At 40.9% G+C, this 23,191-nt stretch overlaps 1 protein-coding gene across 7 annotated transcripts in view; it reads right to left on the bottom strand.

The window, feature by feature from the left end:
* The window catches only part of PER3 (period circadian regulator 3), a 53,368-nt gene that overhangs the window by 20,563 nt on the left and 9,614 nt on the right, over window positions 1-23,191 (bottom strand). For 4 of the 7 annotated variants that reach the window (XM_055305566.1, XM_055305572.1, XM_055305571.1 and 1 more), the window contains 10 exons: window positions 20,988-21,130; window positions 19,078-19,156; window positions 17,522-17,628; window positions 16,878-17,034; window positions 14,651-14,756; window positions 13,688-13,816; window positions 13,104-13,230; window positions 3,102-3,234; window positions 2,535-2,659; window positions 2,130-2,303 (listed from right to left, as the gene is read on the bottom strand). In XM_055305566.1, the coding sequence (XP_055161541.1) occupies window positions 2,130-2,303; window positions 2,535-2,659; window positions 3,102-3,234; window positions 13,104-13,230; window positions 13,688-13,816; window positions 14,651-14,756; window positions 16,878-17,034; window positions 17,522-17,628; window positions 19,078-19,156; window positions 20,988-21,130 (1,280 nt within the window). The remainder of the gene's footprint in view (window positions 1-2,129; window positions 2,304-2,534; window positions 2,660-3,101; window positions 3,235-13,103; window positions 13,231-13,687; window positions 13,817-14,650; window positions 14,757-16,877; window positions 17,035-17,521; window positions 17,629-19,077; window positions 19,157-20,987; window positions 21,131-23,191) is intronic. The other 3 variants (XM_055305569.1, XM_055305568.1, XM_055305567.1) reach the window with 2 other exon arrangements.

Consider the following 23,191-nt stretch of genomic DNA (forward strand, 5'->3'; position numbering starts at 1 on the left):
GGAATATGCATGACGTATTATGATTGCTGTGTCTCCTTGATGAACTGTTTGCCACCCCAAAGCATCTCTGAGAAGACCCTATCTTCAAGTCTGAATCACTACTGGCATGCCACCCTTCTTAGGCTTATCATTTGCATTGTGCCTCTTTCTCCATTTGTTCTCAATCCATTTGTGGATTTATATTTAAACTGTACTTCTCAGGCAGTATATGGATGGGTCTTGATTTTTTAATCTGTTCTGACAATTCCTGCCTTTTAATGGAGTGAATATAATTGGGTTTAGAGTGATTATTATTAGTCTGACATGTTGCCTCTGGTAGTGGCAGCTGTTGTTCTCTTCCTCCCTTTCTGCTCTTCTTTTGGATTATTGGTGTTTATTATGATCGTTTTTTGTGTGTGTGAGAGAGAGTTTGTGTTGCTCAAGTGTGTGTGTGTGGGGGAAATAGAGCACATACCCATACCAGCACAGAGCTCAATCCTATGACCCTGAGATTATGACCTGAGCCTAAACCAAGAGTTAGATGCTTAATCAAGACTCAGATGCTTAATCTACAGCCACCCGGATGCCCTAGGATTATTTGAGTATTTCTTAAAATTACATTTTATCTCCTGGCTTTATTTCACACTCCATTTTGACCCTACTACAGATTTAAAAATGTGTTAATGGCAATGGTTTCTGAAGATTAGTTACTAATGTCTGATTCCCTACTCTGCCACTCATCTGCTATGTGACTTTGGGCACATAAGGATTAAGGAACTTAATCTGTTTGTACCTTAACTGCTCCATGACTGGCAGGGAAATGCGTTTGTGGTCATGGTCCTCAGATCCAACTCATTGGAGGAGTTACAGTATAAGCTGCAGAAATACAGGCTTTCCAGAAAACAAAAGACACATAGATACTCTACAGATCCCCTGATTCTGTTTCCTGTCCTTGGAATAAAGACATGGCCCCACACAGGCTGAGACTGGTTTAAGATCAGTAGAAATAATTATTATAAATATTCCCTTAAATGAAAGCTCAGAGACTTCAGTATGAAATCCTTCAAAATGGTAATATATACCAGAGTACAAAAAGTTCAGTGGCATAATAAAAAAAATCTTTCCCCACTGGATGAGACCCACCTTGTGTGGGCTGAGTTACTGGCAGCTGTATGCCCATATTGGAATCAAAAGTATTAAGAAAAGATACACTAAAAAATATGCATCTGCTCCTTCCTGAGAAACTAGTTCAGCTATGATAAAACTCTATTTTCAGTTCATTAAAAACATAATCTTAAAAAAATATAAAAACATAATCTAATCGCACAATGGCTGTGTCTCTGGTATCTTCCTATCAACGCAGCCTGCCTGTCAGTACTATACTATATAATACTCTCCATCTCCCAGGGTCAGTGTGAGGATTAAATGAGTTAATTCCCATGAATGACTAAGGACAGAGGGTGGCACAGAGTAAGAGCTCAATACATGTTTATAAATATGCCACTGATGCCCAGCAAAGAGAAATAAGAGCCCCAAAACCAGATTTAATACCTTTGTCCCCAGTTCTTTTCCACCAAATTACAAATTACAAGGACAAAAATCAAAGGATAGGAAGCAGTAAAAAGGAACAAAAGGAAGACATCAGAATAATTTACCAGATATATATTGTTAAAAGGAAGGGAGTTTTACACACATTCTCTTCATTGTCATCAGGCCAATACAATACAAAAATCTGGACATATATATGGTCAATCTAGTCATAGCCACAGTCAAAGCTTGACAAGGACACCTTCTTTCAAGGGCAGCAACAAAGTGTCTTAATACAGCCCCCCAAAAAGACTTCATTAGTGACAGTTAATGCTAACTATGCTATGTTATCAGGTACTATGTTATCAGGTATCATTCTAAGTGCTTCCTACACTTCGGCTGATGTAACAACAAATGACAATGACTTAGAAATACAGTCCAAACTATATAATCGATATAATCATGGTGATTTTTCCAAAAATGTTTTCACTGAAATCAAAGAAAGGAAAATGTAATTATAATTTAGAAGTCACTGCTAAGTAACTGGTATGAAGGACTTCTGTTTTCTCATAGTAGTGTGTCTCATGCCCAGCGTATGTTAGAGGAGAAGGTAAATGTGGCACCTGACTCTGGTGGTGGAGCAAGAACCATGGTGCTGCTGTAGCTGCACTGGCTCATGCCAGAGCCCAGGCTCAGCGCCGTTGGGGCCAGGGTCCTTGGAGCGCCTTCTGTAGCATGTGTGGACTGCCAGGCAGTCCGTATCTCCAAGTTAGCTATGGCTGGGAGCTGAGACACAGCTGGGGGCACAAGAGACATTGACAATGAAAAGAAAAATCCCCAAAGAAATTTATGTTAAAGACCCAGTTTGCAGATGTTAGAAACTGTTGAGCTAAAACCTACTGGTCACAAAGGAATGATATGAAACTAGGCTTTTTATGATTAATGAAATAAGACAAAAATTTAAAAAGAAACAGAAAAGGATGGCTTTGCAATCATCCTCTGTCTACCTAGGAGGGCATTCGTGTTACCTTGCAAGGCTTGGGCATGATGTGCCTTGTGGTTCTGTCCGTCTTCTTCTGAGGATGAAGAGGTTGTATTGGTACAGGATATGCACTTTCTTTTCAAAGCTGGAATGTTGTAGCTCTTCAGGTATCTGCAACAACGTATTAGTTCATGCATGCCTGCCTGTCCTCTCACTCTGCACAATCCACATTTCTGCTTTTCTCGCAGCACTTCTGTGTGGGTACTTTGTACTCTCATCTTTGACCATCCCAGCCTCAATCATTGGCCTATCTCTTTTACTGAAACCTTGATCTCCAAATCTTGCCTCATTTAATTTTTATGATCAAGATCTTATCTTCTCAACCAAACCATGGCTCCTTCTAAGAAGGGATCCATCTTCTAATTTTTTTTTGCCTCCTCTAAAATGTTCAATTTATTATAAACTATAATGTAAGTAGGCACTCCATAGTATCTACTGACTTGGAGTGAAAAATTCAGACAACCAATATTAAAAATGATGTAGGTTGTGTGCTTATAATGACGATGTATACTTTTGGAAAAACTGACGTGTTCTCAGAACTTGTGTCTCACACCTGATAACACTGTCAATGCAGTTTATTTGCTGATAGGATGGGCTATGCTGGTCTTTTCTCCAACCTTCACAAGACTCCATGTGCACGCTGTTGTTTTTCAATGTCTGTAAGGGAGAAGAGGCCTTCTGCTCACCTGAAACAGAATGAACGGATGTGTAATTAAAAATATCACACATACCTAAGAACTTATCCAATAAAAAGAGATCAGGTCCTTTAGCATGTATCCATTTGACAGAATATTAAATAGCTATTAAAGACGAGTTCAGATATATATAAAATATGCACCAATACCGAAAAACATCGACATGGAATGACTACACGAATGATTACATTTGGTTTTTTGTATCTTACAAAAAAGGAATGAAAACAAATGTTCTAGGTAAAGACTAATAATAAAACTATCAGGTGAAAGGCTGATGGGGACTTTACGATAGTGAGCTGACACTACCTGGCAACTGACCAATCTTGGCATCCCTGGGAGTGGGGTGAGTAGATACAGTGTGAAGTGCCAGGCACTGCACTGCAGACCTGTGCCCAACAAAACTTTCTGCAGTGATAGAACTGCTCTTAGTCTGTGCTGTCCAGCACGGTAGCCACCAACACCACACGTGCAGGGAGTGATTAAGCACGTGCAGTGTGGCTACAGCAACTGAGGAACTAAATTTTAAATTTTATTATTTGTGACTTATTTGAATCTAGATCGTGGCCAGTGGTTGCCACACTGGATGGCAGAGGTACAGGCTTCAGGTTGGGGCACTGACGAATTAAACCTTGTGTGGAGAACGATGAGCCAAGAATGGAGTCTGAGAAAGTGCATGGAGCCTGTCAATGTGGCGTTCTGGAAACCAAGACGTAAAAGTGGCGCAAGGAACCAGTTATTTCAAACCCTGCTGGGAGGCTGACTTAGCTACTGCTGTTATCAGTGAAGGTCATCTTAGCTTCCTGGATGACTATGCTCCATTTCCAGAGGGGATTATGGAAAAAGACCTGCTTAACTTTCACTCAGTAACTTTTACACTTAAAAACTTTTAAGATTTCATTTTTGCAAGTAATCTCTACACCCAACGTGGAGCTTGAATTTATGACCCTGAGAGCGGGAGTTGGAAGCTCTACTGAGCCAGCCAGGAGCTCTTATACTTTTATTTCTAAATAATCTGAATCTTGAAGGGGGTTAAAGAAACAGTGGAGTTTCTGTATACGCTCCTCACTGCTTCCGCTAACATAACATCCTACAGAACTGTAACAGACTGAACAACACTAAGAAACGCACAGTGGTGCATGGCCTATGCGGATCTTATCCACTCCTCCGTGAAAGGTCATTTTCTGCCCCAGGATCCAACCAGGGATCTCATGGTTGATTTCAGCTGTCAGTGTCTCTGTCTTTCCTGGTCTTTCCCAACATCAACTCTTGTGAAGAGTACAGGACAGGAATTCTGTAGGAATGCTCAACTTGAGTTTCCCTGATGTTCCATCATGATGAGGTTGAGGGTGTGCATCTTGTGGAAGATTCTTGCAGAGGTGCTGTGCCTTTCTCAAGGCCTCACACCAGGGGTACATGATCTTGATGTGTTTACTGTTGGTGTGTCAGCCTTGATCATTGGTTAAGTTGCTGTCTGCCCGATTTTTTCCATGTAAAGTGACGATTTTATTCGTAAAGCATAATATAAACAATAAAGGTTTCGAAGGAATACTTTGAGACCATTCAAATATCTATTTCTCTTACATTTTCTCCTACTGGTGAATGGGCCTAATGCCACCAAACTGTACATTTAAAAATGGTTAAAAATTGGCTATACATCTCCACTCACCTGTTGAATGACATCTAGGTTGTTTCCAATTTTGGATAAGTATAAAAGATGTGTGATAAATATACAAAGACAAGTTTAGATGTGAATTTGAGTTTTTCTTTTGCTTGAGTAAATAAGAACAGAGTCTCTGAGTTATACAGTATGTTTTACACAAAACTGTAAAACTTGGGCAGCCCGGGTGGCTCAGCGGTTTAGTGCCCGCCTTCGGCTCAGGGCGTGATCCTGGAGACCCGGGATCAAGTCCCACGTCAGGCTCCCTGCGTGGAGCCTGCTTCTCCCTCTGACTGTGTCTCTCTCTCTCTGTGCCTCAAAAATAAATAGATAAAATCTTTAAAAAAAAACTGTAAAACTTTTCTAATGTGGCTGTACAATTCCATACTGCCTTCAGTACTGAGAGCTCCGGTTGCTCTGCATTCTTGCCAGAACTTGGTATTGTCAGTATTTTTTCTTTTAGTTTTAGCCATTCTAATGGGTATATAATGGTATCTCATGTGGTTTTAACTTCATAAGGGCTGAGACAGCATTATTTCCCATGCTATTTGCCATTTGTGCTTCACTGGAAACGTGTCAGATCTCTTGACAGTTTTTTGAATAGATTACATTATTGAATTTTGACAGTTTTATTATGTAACCTGGATACAAATTTTTTATTGTATCTATAATTTGCAAAAATTGTCTTTTCATTGTCTTACCGTCTGACAAGTTTTTAATTTTGATAGTCTATCTCATCAATTTTTTTATCCATCATGCTTTTTTTTTAAATTTTTATTTATTTATGATAGTCACAGAGAGAGAGAGAGAAGGGCAGAGACACAGGCAGAGGGAGAAGTGGGCTCCATGCACCGGGAGCCCGATGTGGGATTCGATCCCAGGTCTCCAGGATCACGCCCTGGGCCAAAGGCAGGCGCCAAACCACTGCGCCACCCAGGGATCCCTATCCATCATGCTTTTGATGTCATATCTAAAACCTTTTTGCCAAACACAAGATCACAAAGGTTTTCTCCTAAATTTTCTATTGGTTTGTTTTAAGGTTTTTTTTTTTTTAAAAGATTGTATTTATTTAATCATGAGAAACACAGAGAGAGAGGCAGAGACACAACACAGGCAGAGGGAGCAGCAGGCTTCCCTCAGGAAGCCCAATATGGGACTTGATCCCAGAACTCCAGGATCACGCCCTGAGCCAAAGGCAGATTCTCAACTGCTGAGCCACCCGGGTGTCCCACAGTTTTAAGTTTTATATTTAGATCTGTAATCAATTTTGAGCTAGCTTTTATATGACATATGAGCTATATGTTGAGGTACATTTTTTAACATATGTGGATGTCTCATTGTACAGCACCATTTTTTTTGGAAAGGCTACGCTTTGTGCATTGACTTGACCTTGCACCTCTGTCAAAAACTGACTATATTTGTGTAGGCCTGTTTTGGGACTCTCTAATCTGTCCATTGATCTATTTTTTCACAAATTATTTTTTCAAAATTGCTTTGGCTGTTTTCATTTTTTTTTCCATTGAAGTTAGGGGATCTGCTTGATGATATCTATACAGAAAAACAATCCTGCTAAGGATTTAATTGGAATGACACTGAATGTACAGATCAACCTGGAGAGAACTGACAACAATATTGAGTATTCTAAACCATGAACTTGATGTCTTTTCATTTACTTAGTATTTTTTATTTTACAGTTTTTCTTTGTTTTGAAGTTTTCTTAGTATCAATTATTTCACATATTGTTGGATTTTATATCTAAGTAGTTTGGTTTTGGGTTGTTTTAAAAATTTTTTTCCAATTGTTCCTTGTTAGTACACAGAACTTTTAAGTGATCTTACACACTGGCCATGGATCTTCTAACCTTGCTAAAATCAGTAGGAGCTTTTTGGGGTAGATTCTTTAGAATTTTTCTATGTAGACAAACTCTATCATCTATGAATAGAAAGTTTTATTTCTTCCTTTTCAATCATTATGTCTTTTATTTCTCTTGCCTCCTGCATTGAACAGGACTTCCAGTCTGATGTTAGGACAAGGTATCTTTAACTTGTTCTCCAGGTTAGGGTAATAGCATTTTCTCACCATCAAGCATGTTAGCTATAGTTTTCTGTGCATGCCTTTTTTGATAGATTAATGAAATCCCATTTCTACTGCTAATTTTTGAGCATTTATCATATGCTTTTTCTCTATTAAAATAACCTGCTGGGTTTTTAAAATTCTGTTAATATGGTAAATAAAAGTGGCTGACTTTCACATATTGAACCAGTTGTACATTCCTAGGATAAATCATACTCGGTTGTGATGTATTTGTCCTTTTTGTACTTGCTGGATTTAATGATTTGCAAATACACTGACAAGGGATCCCAGTCTGTAGTTTTCCTGAACTGTCTTTATCTTGTTTCAGTATTAGGGTAATAATGAGCTCATAAAAGGAGCCTGGGAGTTTCCTTTCCAAAATTCCTCCTTCTATTTTCTCCTGTCCTCTATTTTCTGAAAAAGATTACATAGAAACTGGAACTATATCTTCCTTGAATGTTTCTCAGTGAAATCATCTGGGCCCAGACTTTTCTTTTTGGAAGATGTTAAACTTCAAATTCAGGATCTGTAATAAATATGTCTATTCTAGCTGTTTCTTTTTCATGGAGTTCCAATAGGTTCTTTCTTTCAAGTTATTAATAGACCAAAGTTTTGGGAGTAGAGTTGTTTGCAGTCCCTTTAACATCTGTGGGGTCTTTCATTTCCAACAGTGGGTATGTCTGTCTTCTTTTCCTGTTCAGTATGGCCAAAGGTTTGTTACTTTTATTTTCATCAGCTTTTGATTTCATTAATTTTCTCTTATTGACTTCTCAATTCCATTGATATATGGTTTTTACAATTTCTTTCCTTCTGCTTACCTTGGATTTAATTTGCTCTTCTTGCTTTTGTTTCTTCAGGAGGAAACTTAGATTATTGATTTAAGAACTTTATTTTCCCCATGTATCACTTAATGCTATAAATTTCCCTTTAAGCACTGCTTTACCTGTATTCCACAAATTTTTTGCTTTTTCAATTCATTCAGTTCAAAATGTTTTTAATTCCCTTAAGGTATGACCTATGGGTCATTCAGAGGTGTGTTCTTTAATTTCCAAACATTTGGGAATTCTCCAGATAAACCTTCCTATTACTAATTTCTAGTTTAATCCATTAGGTCAGAGAATATATTTGGTATGATTTATATTTTTAAAAATTTGTTAAAAGGCTTGTATTATGGCCCAGAATAAGGTCTATCTTGATGAATGGTCCATGTGCCCTTGAGAAAATTAAGCATCATGTTGCTATTGCTTGGAGTGTTCCATAAATGTCCATTATGCCAATCTTGTTGACAGTGCTTTTTAAGTCTTCTACATCTTTAATGATTTTCTGTACACTTGCTTTATCAATTACAGAGAGAGTGTGTTACAGTCTCTACCACTGCAGATTTATTTCTCAAATTTTTTACCAGTGTTTAAAGTATTTTGAAGCTTTGATGTTAGGTGTATAACCTTTTAGGACATGCTCTCAGAGAATCAACCCCTCTGTTGTCATACAGTATCCCTCTGAAACCCTGATAATGTTCCTCGTCCTAAAGTCTACACTACCTGGTATTAATACAGCTCTCCAGCCTTCTTTGGACTCCCGTTAGCATGTGTATCTTTTCTAACATTTTGCTCTTCATCTATGTTTTATTTGCAAAATGGATTCTTGCAGATACCATACAGCTACTTCTTATTTTTTTCATTCAACTGATGATTTCAGTCTTCCAGCTAGCACACTGAGAACATTCACATTTAATATGATTGTTGAAACAGCTCGGTTAAAGCATGCCACTTCGCTGTTTTCCATTTGTTCCATCTGGATTTTTGTCTCCTTTCTGCCTCATTTTGCATTAAATATTTTAAATTCCACTTTATCTCCTCTACTGATATTATTTGTATTTTAGAAACTAGTTCTAATTATTGTTATAAGGTTCACAACATACACCTTTAAGGAATCAGTTTTTACCTCCAAATTACATATTGCTTCTGGTGTAGGACTCCACAGTACGTTCCCAGTGCCTCTCCTGATCCTTTGCAATTTTTTACATAGGCTACAAATGCAGAAGAATATTTCTGCTTTAATAAGCTACCTTCTAGGGCAATTTAAACTGAGTAAAATATAAAATTTCTTCATTCATTGTTTTTAGTGCTTTTCATTTTTTTGTGTAAATCCAAGTTTTATGTCTGGTACCAAATTCCTTCCACCTTTAGAAATTCCCTTAGTGGGGATCCCTGGGTGGCGCAGCAGTTTGGCGCCTGTCTTTGGCCCAGGGCGCAATCCTGGAGACCCGGGATCGAATCCCACATTGGGCTCCCGGTGCATGGAGCCTGCTTCTCCCTCTGCCTGTGTCTCTGCCTCTCTCTCTCTCTCTGTGACTATCATAAATAAATAAAAATTTAAAAAAAAGAAATTCCCTTAGTGTCTCATTCAACAGATCACTGGCAATACATCCCCCATTCCCAGTTTTTGTTTGAGAAAATTTTATATCTCCTTCATTTCTGAAAGATACTTTGGTAGAGAATTCTTAACAGTTTTTAGTCTTAACATTTAGTCTTCTACTGTACATGGTGTCTAAAGGAATGTCTACTGTAATTCTTTGTTCCTCTGTATGTAGCCTGTCTTTGTTGCTCTGGCTGCCTTCAAGATATCCTTTTGCTTTTGTTTTCAGCAGTTCGAATAGGATATTTCCAAGTATGTGGTGGATTTTTTTTCATGTATGTGGCGTTTTTATTTTGTGATTGGTTTGTTTGTTGTTTTGTATCCACACTAGTTGATGTTTCTCATATCTGTGGGAAATTCTTGATTATTTCTTCAAGTATTTTTTTTAAAAAAAGGACTTTTACTTACTTGTTCATTCATGAGAGACACACAGAGAAAGGCAGAGACACAGGCAGAGGAAGAAGCAGGCTCCCCGCGGGTAGCCTGATGCAGGACTCAATCCTAGGACCCTGAGATTACGACCTAAACTAAAGGCAGATGCTCAACCCTTGAGCCACCCAGGCTCAGTCCCTTCTTCAACTATTTCTTCTGGGATTCCAATCACTCTTATGATAGATCATTTGACAGTGTCTCAACATTCTTAGAAGCTCTATTCTATGTTTCTTTCTCTCTGTATTTCAGTTTGTGTAATTTCTATGTATCTATATTCAAGTTTATGGATTTTTTTTCTTGGTTGTGTCAAGTGCCCATCAAAGGCATATGTGCACCTCTAACATCTCCATTTGATCCTTTTTTAAAAAATAAGTTCCAAAAAAAAAATAAGTTCCATCTCTACACTGTGACTACTCATGTGGTTCTGGATATTGCTTACTGTCCATTACAGCCTTTAACATGTTATATATAGATATTTTAAATTTTCTGCCAGGTAGTTCCAACATCTCTGTCGTATCTGACTCGTGGGTTTGTTTTTTTTTTTTTTAATTCACAAGAGACACAGAGAGAGGCAGAGACATAGGCAGAGGAATAAGCAGGCTCCCTGCAGGGAGAGCTTTCCCTGCAGGGAGCCTGATGCGGGACTCAATCCCCGAACCCCGGACCTGCCCGCCCGCGCCCCCCCCCCCCCCCCCCCCCCCCCCCCCCTCCGGATAACTAACGCCTTGAGCCATATGCAGATGCTCAACTGTGGAGCCACCAGGCATCCAGGCATCTCCTGACTCTTGTTCAGATGACTGCTTTGTCTTTTGGGAGGTGTTTTTTTCCCCCCTTTTGTATGTTTCTTAATTTGTTGGAAACAGAACACCTTGTATAAGACAGTGGAGACTGGGCATGTCCTTCCTTCTGCTGGGGTGGTGTTGGAGTTAACATAACAAATTTGCTGGCCAGGTCTCAGGTTAGTTGTTGCTATGGTTTCACTCAATGTATCACAGATTTCAAATTCCTCTAGTGATACTTTGTGCTTACATGGTGGCTGGTGTGCTAGAGAGTTTTTGTTTGTTTGTTTGTTTTTTTGTTTTTTTTTTTCAGTATTTGCTCCACTTGTAGCCTCTAGTCTTCCCTCTGCACTGTGCCTCAGAGGCCTGCCTCTTGCAAGTACTGATTCCATCAGTCAGTGCACCAGTATCCAGGGCTTGATCTCACATCTCCCTGCAAGCATGTATCCCCCTTAGATTTTAAACCTGCTGGCTGCCCTATAACTGCAGTGCTCTGATAGGTCCAAGAAAGCTCATGAATCCACTGCCACATGGCTTTTTTCCTTGTCAGTTTGGAATGATGCTCCTTCTACTTCTCCCTGAACACAAACCAAAGCACGCTCACCCTAAATAAGTTCAGTTCATGGATCAATGTTTCTCCCTCAGGTGCTGCCACCGCAGGAGTGGAACAGTCGATTTTTTCTAAGTTCCCAACTGCTTCTGGCAGCTGGCACCGGTATTTGTAGCTGATGAAGGGGCTTTATATCTTTGTTACTCCTTGCCTTTCCATATTCATTTCTAAAATTTTCCTTATTACTCTATTTCAAGGCCTAACCTGCCCTCATAAGAAAGGTAAAAATATAAACTTAAAACCTTATGCTCCTGTTGGCTCTGGTACCCTGTATATAAAACATGTATATAGTGATTACTTAGTATTTTGCTTTTGATTGGTGCTATTTCTAATATTTACACTATAACATTTCTATCTTTAAGTTGCATACTAGTTTCCTTTGAGTAGGAAGTAATAAAGATTTTTTGCTAGCTCTTTAAACTTGTAGGTCTTAAGATGTTAATAAAATCTGGATGCCTAAGTTACATTATGTCCCCTCAAGCAATATCAAAATGGCAGCAGATTTTCCCTTTCCCAAAAGTCACATCCTATGTGTTTGAGAGTCAAATAGAGCACATATCTTAGTAGGATAATGTTAATTTCCAGACTACCATCATAAATATACAGAATTAGTTATAGGCTGAATTTTATAAAATGATGAATGACAGAATATTGATGTCTGTTTTAAAATATAGCCTTTGAACCATGGTACTGATGGCAATCCAGACCAATGGCAGATGATAAAAAAAATGGAACAAAGCAGAACGTGAGAAAGAATTTGTACTCTGGCAAGAAATACAGAGATCAGGATATAAAATCATGGCCCTAACATGAGGTCTAAGGCCCAAGCAGCAGTGAGCAGTACAAGGTGGACCAGACAATTAAAAAAAAAGACATTTAGAAATTTTAGGCTTCATACCTTGCTAAAGAAGTTCTAATGCTAGGATATGGGATAATGATACTCAAGGAAGATACTCAAATTATTTTGCAATGAAGGAATCTGATGGCTTCAAGGGACCAAAAAAAAAAAAAAAGGTGTTGTTTCTATCTTGTGCCCTTCTATCACAAAAGAAACACACAGAACGTTAAACCTCCTACTAAGGAGACAAGAAAAACTCAAGGAAGGACAGGATGTGCTCTATCAGGAGGGGAGCCTAGCCTGTGATATCACCTGTAGGAGTAGTATGTAGATATTTTTGTTTTATAAATCATGGCTAGCCCTGAAAAGTGTAGCTATTTTTAAGAAAAAAAATTTTTTTATTGACCTTAGAGAAGAAATTTCACCCCTACTGTGTAAAACACCCACATTTCACAATGACAGAAACCATTAATAACATCCAGGGTACCAAACCTGTAAAGACTTCCAAAGTCATATTAACATTCAGAAAAACAAATCGAAGGAAAGGTAGCTAAACCAAAAAGTTAATATAATTTCATCTCTATATTATAGACCTTTCCTCTGCTATTTAAGGCCAGTAGATTGACTTTTCTAAATAATGCCAATTGTCCTAAGTGATCCAATTCCTATGGAATGCTCTTCCTTACCTCCTATTTGAGAAAAGTAAACATGTATCAAAAAGAAAGTCCCCAGTTTTTTCATTCAATTTAGGATATACATATTTTTCATTTAAGTGACAGGAAGGATTATGTCACTTATTCTAAAATCAACTCTTGATTGACAAATGCCTCGTATGGGAGGATCTATGCATCTGTTGGTATTATCGAAAACATTAATTTCCTCGACGGAAATGTACAGAGATTACACCCTAATATCATCTGGCTTCCAGCGCAGTATTTGCTGCTACCATTAGCATTATTACTGTCATCATCCGAGCTGGTAAATGTGAAAGGTGGCAGCAACGGGGAAGAGGCAGAACCAGGGGGGGAGGTTGGGGCTGCCCTGCTGACTTACCGCCAGGCCGCGCTGGGTGTGTCCCCATCACGTGTTTATCTGGTGACGGGGCCACTGACTCAATGTGCAGCTGGGGACCCAGTTTCTTCATCTTGTTTACGCTGGCGCAGACCTGCTGCAAGGCCGTCTTAGGGAAAAAAGTGATAGGATACGTTTCAAAACTGTAAGATTAACTAAAAGATAGGTAAACAACAGACGAAATCAACATATTGAAGATAAAACACATTTAACCTCCGGTTCTCTGAAGACTGAAGGCGCTGCGACAAGGTCAGGCACAAATGCTGCGTTAGTACAAGTGTTCGTTGGCCGCTAACTAGGAGCGCGCGCCACGAACCCAGACCTCGCCGTCCACAGGTCATACTCTCATTTCACAGGCACGGTTTCCACCCAAAATGCATTAGGTCGCCTGTCAATCAGTAAGGTCCCCGAACGTGCAAGAAGGACCACGAGCCGAGGTGCAGCAGCGGCGCCCACACGCTCTGCACACACGCTCTGCACCACGCGGCGGAGGGGAAGGAGCCTGCACGCACGCGCACGCCCACACGCAAGCGCGCAGGCCCACGCACACGCCGTCGGCCACGTACCGGCGCCCTGCGTGCGGCCTCGCCGCGCGGCCCGCCGGACTCCCTGGACGACGCGAGGCTGGCGCGTGGCTCCTGCGAGTCGCTGCTGCCCGGGCTCCCGAAGCCGCTGGCGGCGCTGGCGTGAACGGGCTGAAGGAAGGAGGGGGCCCCGCTGTAGAGTCTGTGGACGCGGCCCCCGAGGAGAGGCTCGGCGCGCACCTCAGGGCCCCCGCGCGGTCGCCCGGCGTAGGCGTGGACGCGAACCTCCGAGAGATCCTGAGGCACACGCCTCGCCTCCGCGTGGCCGCCGGCAGGGCCCTGCCCTCCCTCCTCAGTAACTCAGGCAGGGCTCGGTGCCTCGCCTGGGCGGGCGCTTCCAGAACAGCACGGGGGACTCCGGCACTCCATGAGGCGTTGAGGAGGGACGAGAAGTCAGATACACAGCCTGCGCGTTCGGTGGCCGCCACCGTGGACCTGCAGCGGCTGTGGAGGGAGATGGAGCCGCCGGGCTGCTCCCTGCGGGCCCTCGGCGAACGCTCTGGCCTGTACCCGCTCACCAGCGCGATCAAGGAATCGTTTCTGGCATTTGTCCCCGCAGAGGGTTTCGGCCGCCGGACACCGAGAGCTGCCATCCCTCTGCCCCCACCTTTAAGATACTGGGCGCCTGGGCAGGGTCTGGAACACGAGGAGGATGCTCTCGTTGGGAACCAGCTCCCTGCCCGACCTGCTCACTGGGACCCGCTCTGCCCTCCTAGAGTGGGATCTTACAAGAATGTTCTGTGCATCCACTCAGGAAAAGGAAAGCAAGATTAATGACACTGAATTTAAAAACAAGAACAGGAAGACAGAACTCCCTGGAACTCGAGGATACAGATTTCTGTCTCCTCGCATTGTATTTTTGGGAGGTGGCTTTATGAAGATCGATTGTTAACATAAAACACAATTATGGATATCTTGTGTTTGCTTTTTAAAATCTCACTTTACCTGTAAGAGAAGTTTGTGAATTTGTTCTTGTAATTCTGTTACGTCTTTGTCATTACTGTTCATCTTTTTTATTCTGGTAGCAAAAACATCCTCATTCAGTGGACTCCTACAAAGTGCCAAGTAAAAGATGGAGTCAAGCGATTCAAAATTAATTTACAATAAAGTCCAAAGAGATTTTTAAACAGAATGTTCAAACACTAAATCCGTATTTATACAAAGCAACTCTTGGGGCTCCAAGTAGAAAACATGAAGCTTAAAATCTCATCATCCGTAGAAGCAGGGAAAAAAACTAAGAAACAAATGAGATGTTAAGAGCCTTCTTTGGATCATCTAAAGCTGTAATCTTTTGACATCTGTGTCAGCACTGTATTTGTAGAAATCTAAAATAAGTGACAAGTAACCGTAGCTACCAAGATACCTTCAACAACTACTGGTCTCAAAATTTAACATTAACTGAGCAACCTATCGTAGAAATTTTAAGACCCTAGATCCACCAAATATTAAATGTTTAATGTACCTAATCACTTCAGCAACCCAACTATTGGTGAAAATGTGGCTGTTACAATCTGCAGTCCTGTTAACACTAGAGCGTTCCAAAACTACTATCTGAACACAGAGGCAGATGTGCCAACAGAAAATATCACAAAGGAAATGACGTTCATTTAGGATCCTCTGTGTGACAGGAACCATAATGCTTTTATAACATATAGCAAGAATAACATTTCCTAAACCCATATGATGTGCCACACACTGTTTCAAGAGCTCTAGCAAGTTTTATCTCCTTCACCAGAGTTGAAAACTTCTCAAGGTCACCTAGCTGGTAAAGTCTAAGTAGGTATTCATGAAGGGACAGAGTCTAGGCTCGGATTTTATTTTCACTTCCCCACAGATTTCCCTACTGGGGGGAACAGGTCCTTTCTGACCAATACGCATAACTTATATTTACTTGGCAGTCCTATTTCTTAATTATTATGTTAGTTTTCTAGCACAAATTGATCTCTTGAGTTAAGGAGCCCATTTCTACATTATAGTTCCAGACCTGTTCTTTTGAGAGGCCAAATCCCAGAACACAAAGACCTAAGAAGACCTTGGAACCATTTCTTACCATGGTTAGGTATCCTCTGTTATAGTATCAAGACATGACAAAAATAAGTCTTACCGGTAAGACCTACTGTTCTCCATTTTATGCTCATGTGCACAAAGCTTTATAATAAAACACAAAAGGTGTTATTTCTCAAACTCAGCATGATCCTAAAGAGTTAGGTGTAATTTCCATTATAAAAAAAACAAAACAAAACAAAAAATAGACATCACCAGGTTCCCTATGGCCCAGGTGAGAAACCTAGAGGTCAATTTTAAATTTAACCCAAAAAGTCAAGAGACTGGGAGTATTTTAGGCTACAAGAGTGGCAGCATAAGTTGTTCTAGATCCATTTCACAAGGTTCTATTACATGGACAGGTAGCAGTAATCAAACAGGCTTGAGTCGGTGTGTTGGAAGGAATATAAAAACCAAAGCATCTAATTTTTAAAAATAAAGATTTGATAGAATAGACGCAAATACGTGGAATTTGACAGAAGAAGCTGATATAAAAAGATTTTTTTTGATATAAGAAGTTTTACGTGGTCACTACAGAGAACTTTAAAATTCAGAAAAGATAAAAAAAAAACCTTCATCCATTAACCATACCCATAGCCAGAATTTATATTTTATTTCGTTTCCTCTTCTTTTTCCTACTTCCCAATGTTTGTGTGTCATTTGAACATATTTATATTCATACGGTATAAAGAATTTTGTATGCTGCTTTTTTAATCTTTCCATTTTTCAGTAAATTTCAGAAATTTTCAAATTTCTTTTTGATCAGTAATATAACATGTCAAATGGTCTAGAACTTACTTAACGACTGATATAAGCTAGCTACTCTAAGTCCACCGTTATGATTAAAAAATGGTACAAAATACATCTTTGCTTTCTAAAGCTCGTTCTAAATATGCCTGTATTTAGGCATATTTCCTTAGACTGTTTCTTTCTATAAGGAAATCATGGGGTCAGAGACAGAAATCTTCCAAGGTTCTTGACACATACTGCCAAACTGTCTTCAAAAAGCATTTTAAAAAAATTATCTGTGGTTAATTTGTGTGTCAAATGATTCAAAGGGAGTCAGTGGGTGGAAGAATACTATTTGGTAAAAATAGTCTTCTAAAAACATGGACGTTGACTGACTTACATTCGAACTTTATGGCGACCAATGATGAAAGACACCTTTCGGCTCCATGGATTCACAAAGCTGGACCAGCTGGAGTCCAAGATAACGTAATCTCCATTTTGAGTACAAAATCGAATGGGTGAGTGTTCAAAGGGAGGGTGGCCTGCATACTTCAAGACTATATAAGATAATACGAGATTAGAATTTATTTTATTTTATTTTATTTTTTTAAGATTACTTATTTATTCATGATAGACATAGAGACAGAGAAAGAGAGAGAGAGAGAGAGAGAGAGAGAGAGAGAGGCAGAGACACAGGAGGAGGGAGAAGCAGGCTCCATGCCAGGAGCCTGATGTGGGACTCAATCCCAGGACTCCAGGATCATGCCCTGGGCCAAAGGCAGGCGCTAAACTTCTGAGCCACCCAGGGATCCCCGAGATTAGAATTTATTTAATGCAGCTATTTATTGCAGATGTCTTTTTCTAGGCATTTATAGGTTTTTCAGAATGCCAGAAGAGAAAAAAATTGTTTTTAGCACCTTCAACACAGAGCTCGCCTGTTAAAGGTTGAGTGATTAGAACTTATGGAAAGGTCTAACAAGAAATGAAAAAGAGCAGATGAGTGGCTACACAAAAACCTCTAACTATAAAGATGCAGATCCTTACCTTTTTGGTGTACAGTGAGCATGAGAGAACGATCTTTTGGATGCAGATATGTTAAGACAGACCTTCCCATCAGATCCTGAGGCAGGTAACCCAGCAGAGGCACTGCTCTGGGGTACAGACAGAGCACAGACAGCACATCACATGCAGCAAGTAATTTCTGTACTTGTACATTTTAGAAAATACTTTTAAAACTTAATTCTAAATATAAAAAAAGAAGGTATGCAAAAGATGTCATTCCAGCATTTTATACAAGGAGCAAACTACCTCAGAGCTCATGCCATGGGGAAATGGCTCCAGAATCTAAGAAATGCTGGGCATTAGACATAGTGCATCAAAGCTGCCTATGGAACTTGCTAGAAAATGATTCATTGGCTTACCACAGGCTAACTCAATCAGAGTTTCTAGGGTAAGACCAGGAATCTATATGTTTAGCAAGTTCCTTAGGGGTCTCTGATGTCCCCCTACATTTAAATAGTTTAAAAAGATCACATCATAATGTAGAAGAATGCTTATGGTGTTAAGTAAATAAAGCAGGCTACAGATTTATACAGCACCATTAAAACTGTCCAGAGACAGTCTCTCCCAGAAGGTAGTAACAAATAGACAAAGGGAACACAGAGACACATGCAGGGTGAAGCTTCATGGGAGAGCTGTGAATGCAGAGCTTTCAGAATGATTTAGAAAGAACGGACTCCATAAATGTTTTCTGTGTGCACAAATTCACAAACATTTTCTAATGCAAGAAATTTAAGCCATTACCAGTAGGCTATTATATGCTGCTAAATATTCTTACTTTATACAAACTACATGATACAAAGTATATCACCAATTACTGTTTAGTTTGGAGGTATCTATTATTAAATAAATCTATTTTCAGATGTTAAGATTTTTTAAAAATAAAAATTAACAGCTATCATAACTGTGTCAGCTGTTTGGACTTTGTTGCCTTATATTTATATGTGCCATGGTGCACTGATTCCCCAGATTTTCAGATGTCACAAATAAGTAAAATGTAAAAATAAACGGGGGGCATTGGTAGCAGAGGGTACTCATCAGGGGATAACATTTATTTTTCCAAATAAAATTATTAAAAAACAACAATAAGCAATGACTACCATCTCCTATCACAATTTTTTAAGGAAGACCACTTCAAGACCAACAAAAAAGTAGAAAAAACATAAGTTCAAAATCACTGATAATGTTTTAAATTAAATAAACTTAGCTTTACCAAAAAAAAAAAAAAATCTGAAGCTGGAGGCCAAGGTTGGAGTTTTGGTCTCCTTCTGAGTACAATCACATACCATGTGGCCAGGTACACTGTCCTCTTGTGTAACACAGAACAGTAATTACTGACTTACTACTGTGAAATCATATATAACTTGTAAATCATATAATATACAAGATACTTAAAACATAAACTTCAAGCTAACATCAAATGGATAAATGCACAGATATCTACTTGATAATGTAGAAGTATGTAAACATGATGTAAATGTTCTCACATATCTACCTGTACTCAGAAACAAAATTTCTTTTAGGCTTAAGGAAGTGCTTACCTTTCATCTATTTCAAGAAAGACACACCCAGGGGTGTGTGTTGTGGTAAAAATTCTTTTATCCACTGGGATTCGAGGAGCTAGGAAAAACAGAAAGACTCACCTAAAGGCAAATATCTAATTACTCACCTACTTTACCGAACACTTACATTAAAAAGGGAACAATATCTCTATACAAAATGGTAGAGATCTCACTTAGGGGCCTGGCCTTCAAGAAGCCAAAGCTGTGGTGAAATTATAATACCTGTCATTATTTACTACGTTCTGATTGGGTCAAAATGCAACGCCTATTAAAGTTAATTTTAAGTAGAGTTTGTATACACAGAAAGCTTACTCAACACAATGCAGCAGTCAAAGCTGGAGGAAATTAAAGGTCAGGACTAGCCCAAGTCTGGTCATATTTGGTGATTGTGTATAACTAAGTACATTTATTTGGTGTGTGATATGGATATTTTAAGTCTGTGTAAGAAAACCCGATATGGTCAGTTCTACTGTTGTTCACTTTGAAAATGTAGTGATTTGAAATCATGCACAATTTCATCTGCAAGAAACGAGAGGTGAATGGAGTCACCCAAGAATACACAAGCACATGCACACACCTCAAACATCTACACCTCTGTGCACCCCATGTTGCAAGACATATATTACAAGACATGCCCAACCACATTTGACTTCTGGCACCACAGTAGCTCAGGAGCTGTGACCCTGCCAACACCCAAGTCTACAAGCTACCATGGGCCTTTTCCAAGGCGAGGCACTGTGTTTACTGTGCCATTTGTGTCTTTCTTAACCATTTAACGTGTGTAAAGCTGTGTTACTATTTTTATTAGATCCCTGTATTATTTTCAATGTGTGGTTAAGTTTTTGAGTGTTGTGCCCCTAAACCCATTTTTTTCTTAAGCTCTGTGATTTTGTGTGTGTGTGTGTGTGTGTGTGTGTATGTATGTGTGTGTGTGTGTGTGTTTGCATAGGACAATAATTTTTAGGAAAGCATATGTCAGATTACAGCAGAACTGACTTTAATTTCAAATAATAAATGGAGGGCAGCCTGGGTGGCTCAGTGGTTTAGCACCGCCTTCAGCCCAGGGCCTGATCCTGGAGACCCGGGATCAAGTCCCGCATTAGGCTCCCTGCATGGAGCCTGCTTCTCCCTCTGCCTGTGTCTCTGCCTCTCTCTGTGTGTATGTGTCTCTCATGAATAAATAAATAAAATCTTTAAAACAAAACAAAAAAACAAATAATAAATGGAAGCTGCTCCTGTATTAACATATGAGTTTAGAAATGTAGCTCTGCCATCAGAGGACATAAACTACAGTTTTCATTCAAGGGCTTTTAGAACACCTAAAAAATATAAGCTTGTTCTTGTGAAATTACAATTTTCATGCTCTTTTTTTTTAAAGATTTATTTATTTACTTGAGAGAGAGTATGTTGTGGGGGGAGGGGGTATCTTAAGCAGACTCTCCACTGGGCATGGAGCCCAACACGGGGTTCAATCCCACAACTGGTGAGATCATGATCTGAGCTGAAACCAAGAGTCAGGTGCCTAACCAACTGAGCCCCCCCACAGTCGCCCCCAAGTTTCATGCTCTTATTTCACACAGGGCAGAAGCAGAAGGCCCCGGGATAGTCACCAGTACAGAAAAGATTAGAGGACCATGTATCGGTGGCCAAGTCTATGCTTAGACCCTTAGGCTGTGCCAACCTTGAGGGAGACAACCACTGAGAAGTTCAGGGTCAGTACACAGAGACTTTAGGGAAGATCAGCTCTCAAAGCCCAAGAGCTCAGGGCCAACGTGAAGCCCCGAGCATTCTTTCCTGGTTCTGTGGCTGGAGTAAGCAGGCTTTCACAGGTTTCTCCCTAAGGTACTGTCAGGTTACATGTGACCTAAAAGCAGACGCTCCTGAGTTACCTTCATAACCAGAATGAATCTTCTCCACCAGGGTGAGACAGCAGGGCTCAGGTTCTGGCTGGGAAGCTCTGTGTACGTGTATCAAATAGGGGATAATCCTGAATGGGTAGTAATGCTTCTCTTGCTCTGCATCTTTGCCTCCCCTGAAAAGCAGGGAAATGATGGGTCAGTGAGCCCACGTGAAACTAGGTCAGGAGAAATGCCTTCTTGGTGATTTCCGAGACAGATGTAGCCAAATTGAAAATGTTCAAATGTGTTTATATTAAAAAGAAATGTTAGTGTATATTTTCAATACCCAAGGGTAATTAAACTCATTGATTATTCAATGGAAGAGAGGTTTTACAGAGAACCAGTTTACTGAGTTGAAGATAGAACCAGCTGTCCTACAACTTTTCTTTTGACTTCGAAACCATAACTTCCCAGTCTTACCTCCTGCGTCTAAATTAAGTACCCCGTGACAGAAATAGGGTTCCCTGTGATCATACTCCCCAAAGTCAGCTCTCCACCAGCCCTACCTACCCTCCCTCAAGGGACTGACTGCACCTCACAGCTTCAGACACAACCCGGATGGGCACAGGGCCCCAGGTGTGGTGAGCTCTCCTTGCGTGCCTGCTGAGCAGAAAGGCAGAGCTGGAACCTGCTCGCCAAGCCCTAACCCCAGCTGTGGGGCCTCTCCCAGGCTTCTACCCAGTTTAACAGCCCCAGCTGCCCAGAGGGCACTTCTCCTTGGATACACCATGGTCCCCTTTGTGTCAGCATGCCCACCACTGAATTCATGCTCCCCCGTTTCTACCAGTCACATCTCGCCTCTCCCACCACTGCTTAAAGTGATGCCAGGTGGTCCTCAGCTGCCTGGAAGCTCCGCATCCACGTCCACATCTGCGTCCACATGCCCTCGTGCTCCCACCCCCGCCTGGCTTCCTCGCCTCTCCAGACTCTGGGGCCTCCACCTGCACCTCCACTCTCCACCACAACCCTGCTTCCACAGCTGAGGGCCTGAATCTGACCCCGACCCTGACCCTGACCCATCAGCTATACTGTCTCCCAGGCTCATCCTGTCCCGTATGTGCCGAAGACCCAGTACTTGCTGCTGCCCCACCTTCTCCCTAATCTCCATACCTATGCACCACAAGTTCGATTTCCAACACTGTAAGGCAGTCCAACTGGTCTAAAACCAGGCACTGTGCTCTTTCCTCCGCACTCCAGGAAGCAGCTCTCTCAGTGTCCTCTGCTCTAGTAAAGGTCAACTGGAGCCAGAGACCCTCATGTCACCCCTGACTAATCCTGTTTCACACCTGAAACCAGTCCATTAATGAATCCCAATAGCTCTCCATATAGAAATATCCAGAATTCCCAAGATATTCCCACGTCCTCCTGCTACCACCTCCTGGTGTGACAGCCTCTCTCTCCCAGACCTTCCCCATCTTCTCGTCCTTGCACAGTGTCCAATGTGGTCCTTTTATGTCAGTTCTCATCTTTCTAAAAAATAAGGCTGCTCTGTTTCTGTCCACTGAGCAATCCCAGAGGCCAGGATAAGCCCAGCAACACCTCCCCACTACCATCCAGAGCCAGTCACCATACGGTTAAGACCGTGTTTCCCCACAAGGAATGGGGGATCCTCGGAGAAATGACTGGCTCATGTCTGGGGTAGGAAGTGTTCAGGTTGAGCCTGGGTTACCGTCTGAAGCAAAGGAAGCTGTCACCGACCACAGGAGTACCCTCTCATGGCACTGGAGCTGACCGAAACGGCTCCGGCTGGTCACAGATGGGACAGTTTGAGCATCATGAAGATTAACAAGAACCTTCTCTTTTAGCTCACGTTCTGAAATGCTTATGGGGGAAATGCTCCACAGTCTGAGATCTGCTGCAGAATAACAGGCAGGGGCTGAGGAGCAAGCAGTGGCAGAGATGACACGAGACTGGTCATGGGCTAAAGTTATTGAAGCTGGATGGTAAGTACATACCAGGTCACTGTACCATCTCCTCTACTTCCACATTATTTTGCAAATTCCAAAAGTAAAGTTTTCAAATAAATGATTAACCTGAACAAAACATTTCCTTCAGATGTCAAAGCTCCCCATGTTCTGGTCCCTGTTTCTTCGTTTCCTTCCATCCTCTGCTCCAGCCACATTAGCTTCCTTGTTACTCCCCCACAGGCCAAGCATCCTCTCCCCCGGGGCCTTTGCACTTGCCTGGAACACTCT

This window comes from Nyctereutes procyonoides, unplaced genomic scaffold (genome assembly GCF_905146905.1).
Source record: "Nyctereutes procyonoides isolate TBG_1078 unplaced genomic scaffold, NYPRO_anot_genome, whole genome shotgun sequence".
Lineage (NCBI taxonomy): Eukaryota > Metazoa > Chordata > Mammalia > Carnivora > Canidae > Nyctereutes > Nyctereutes procyonoides.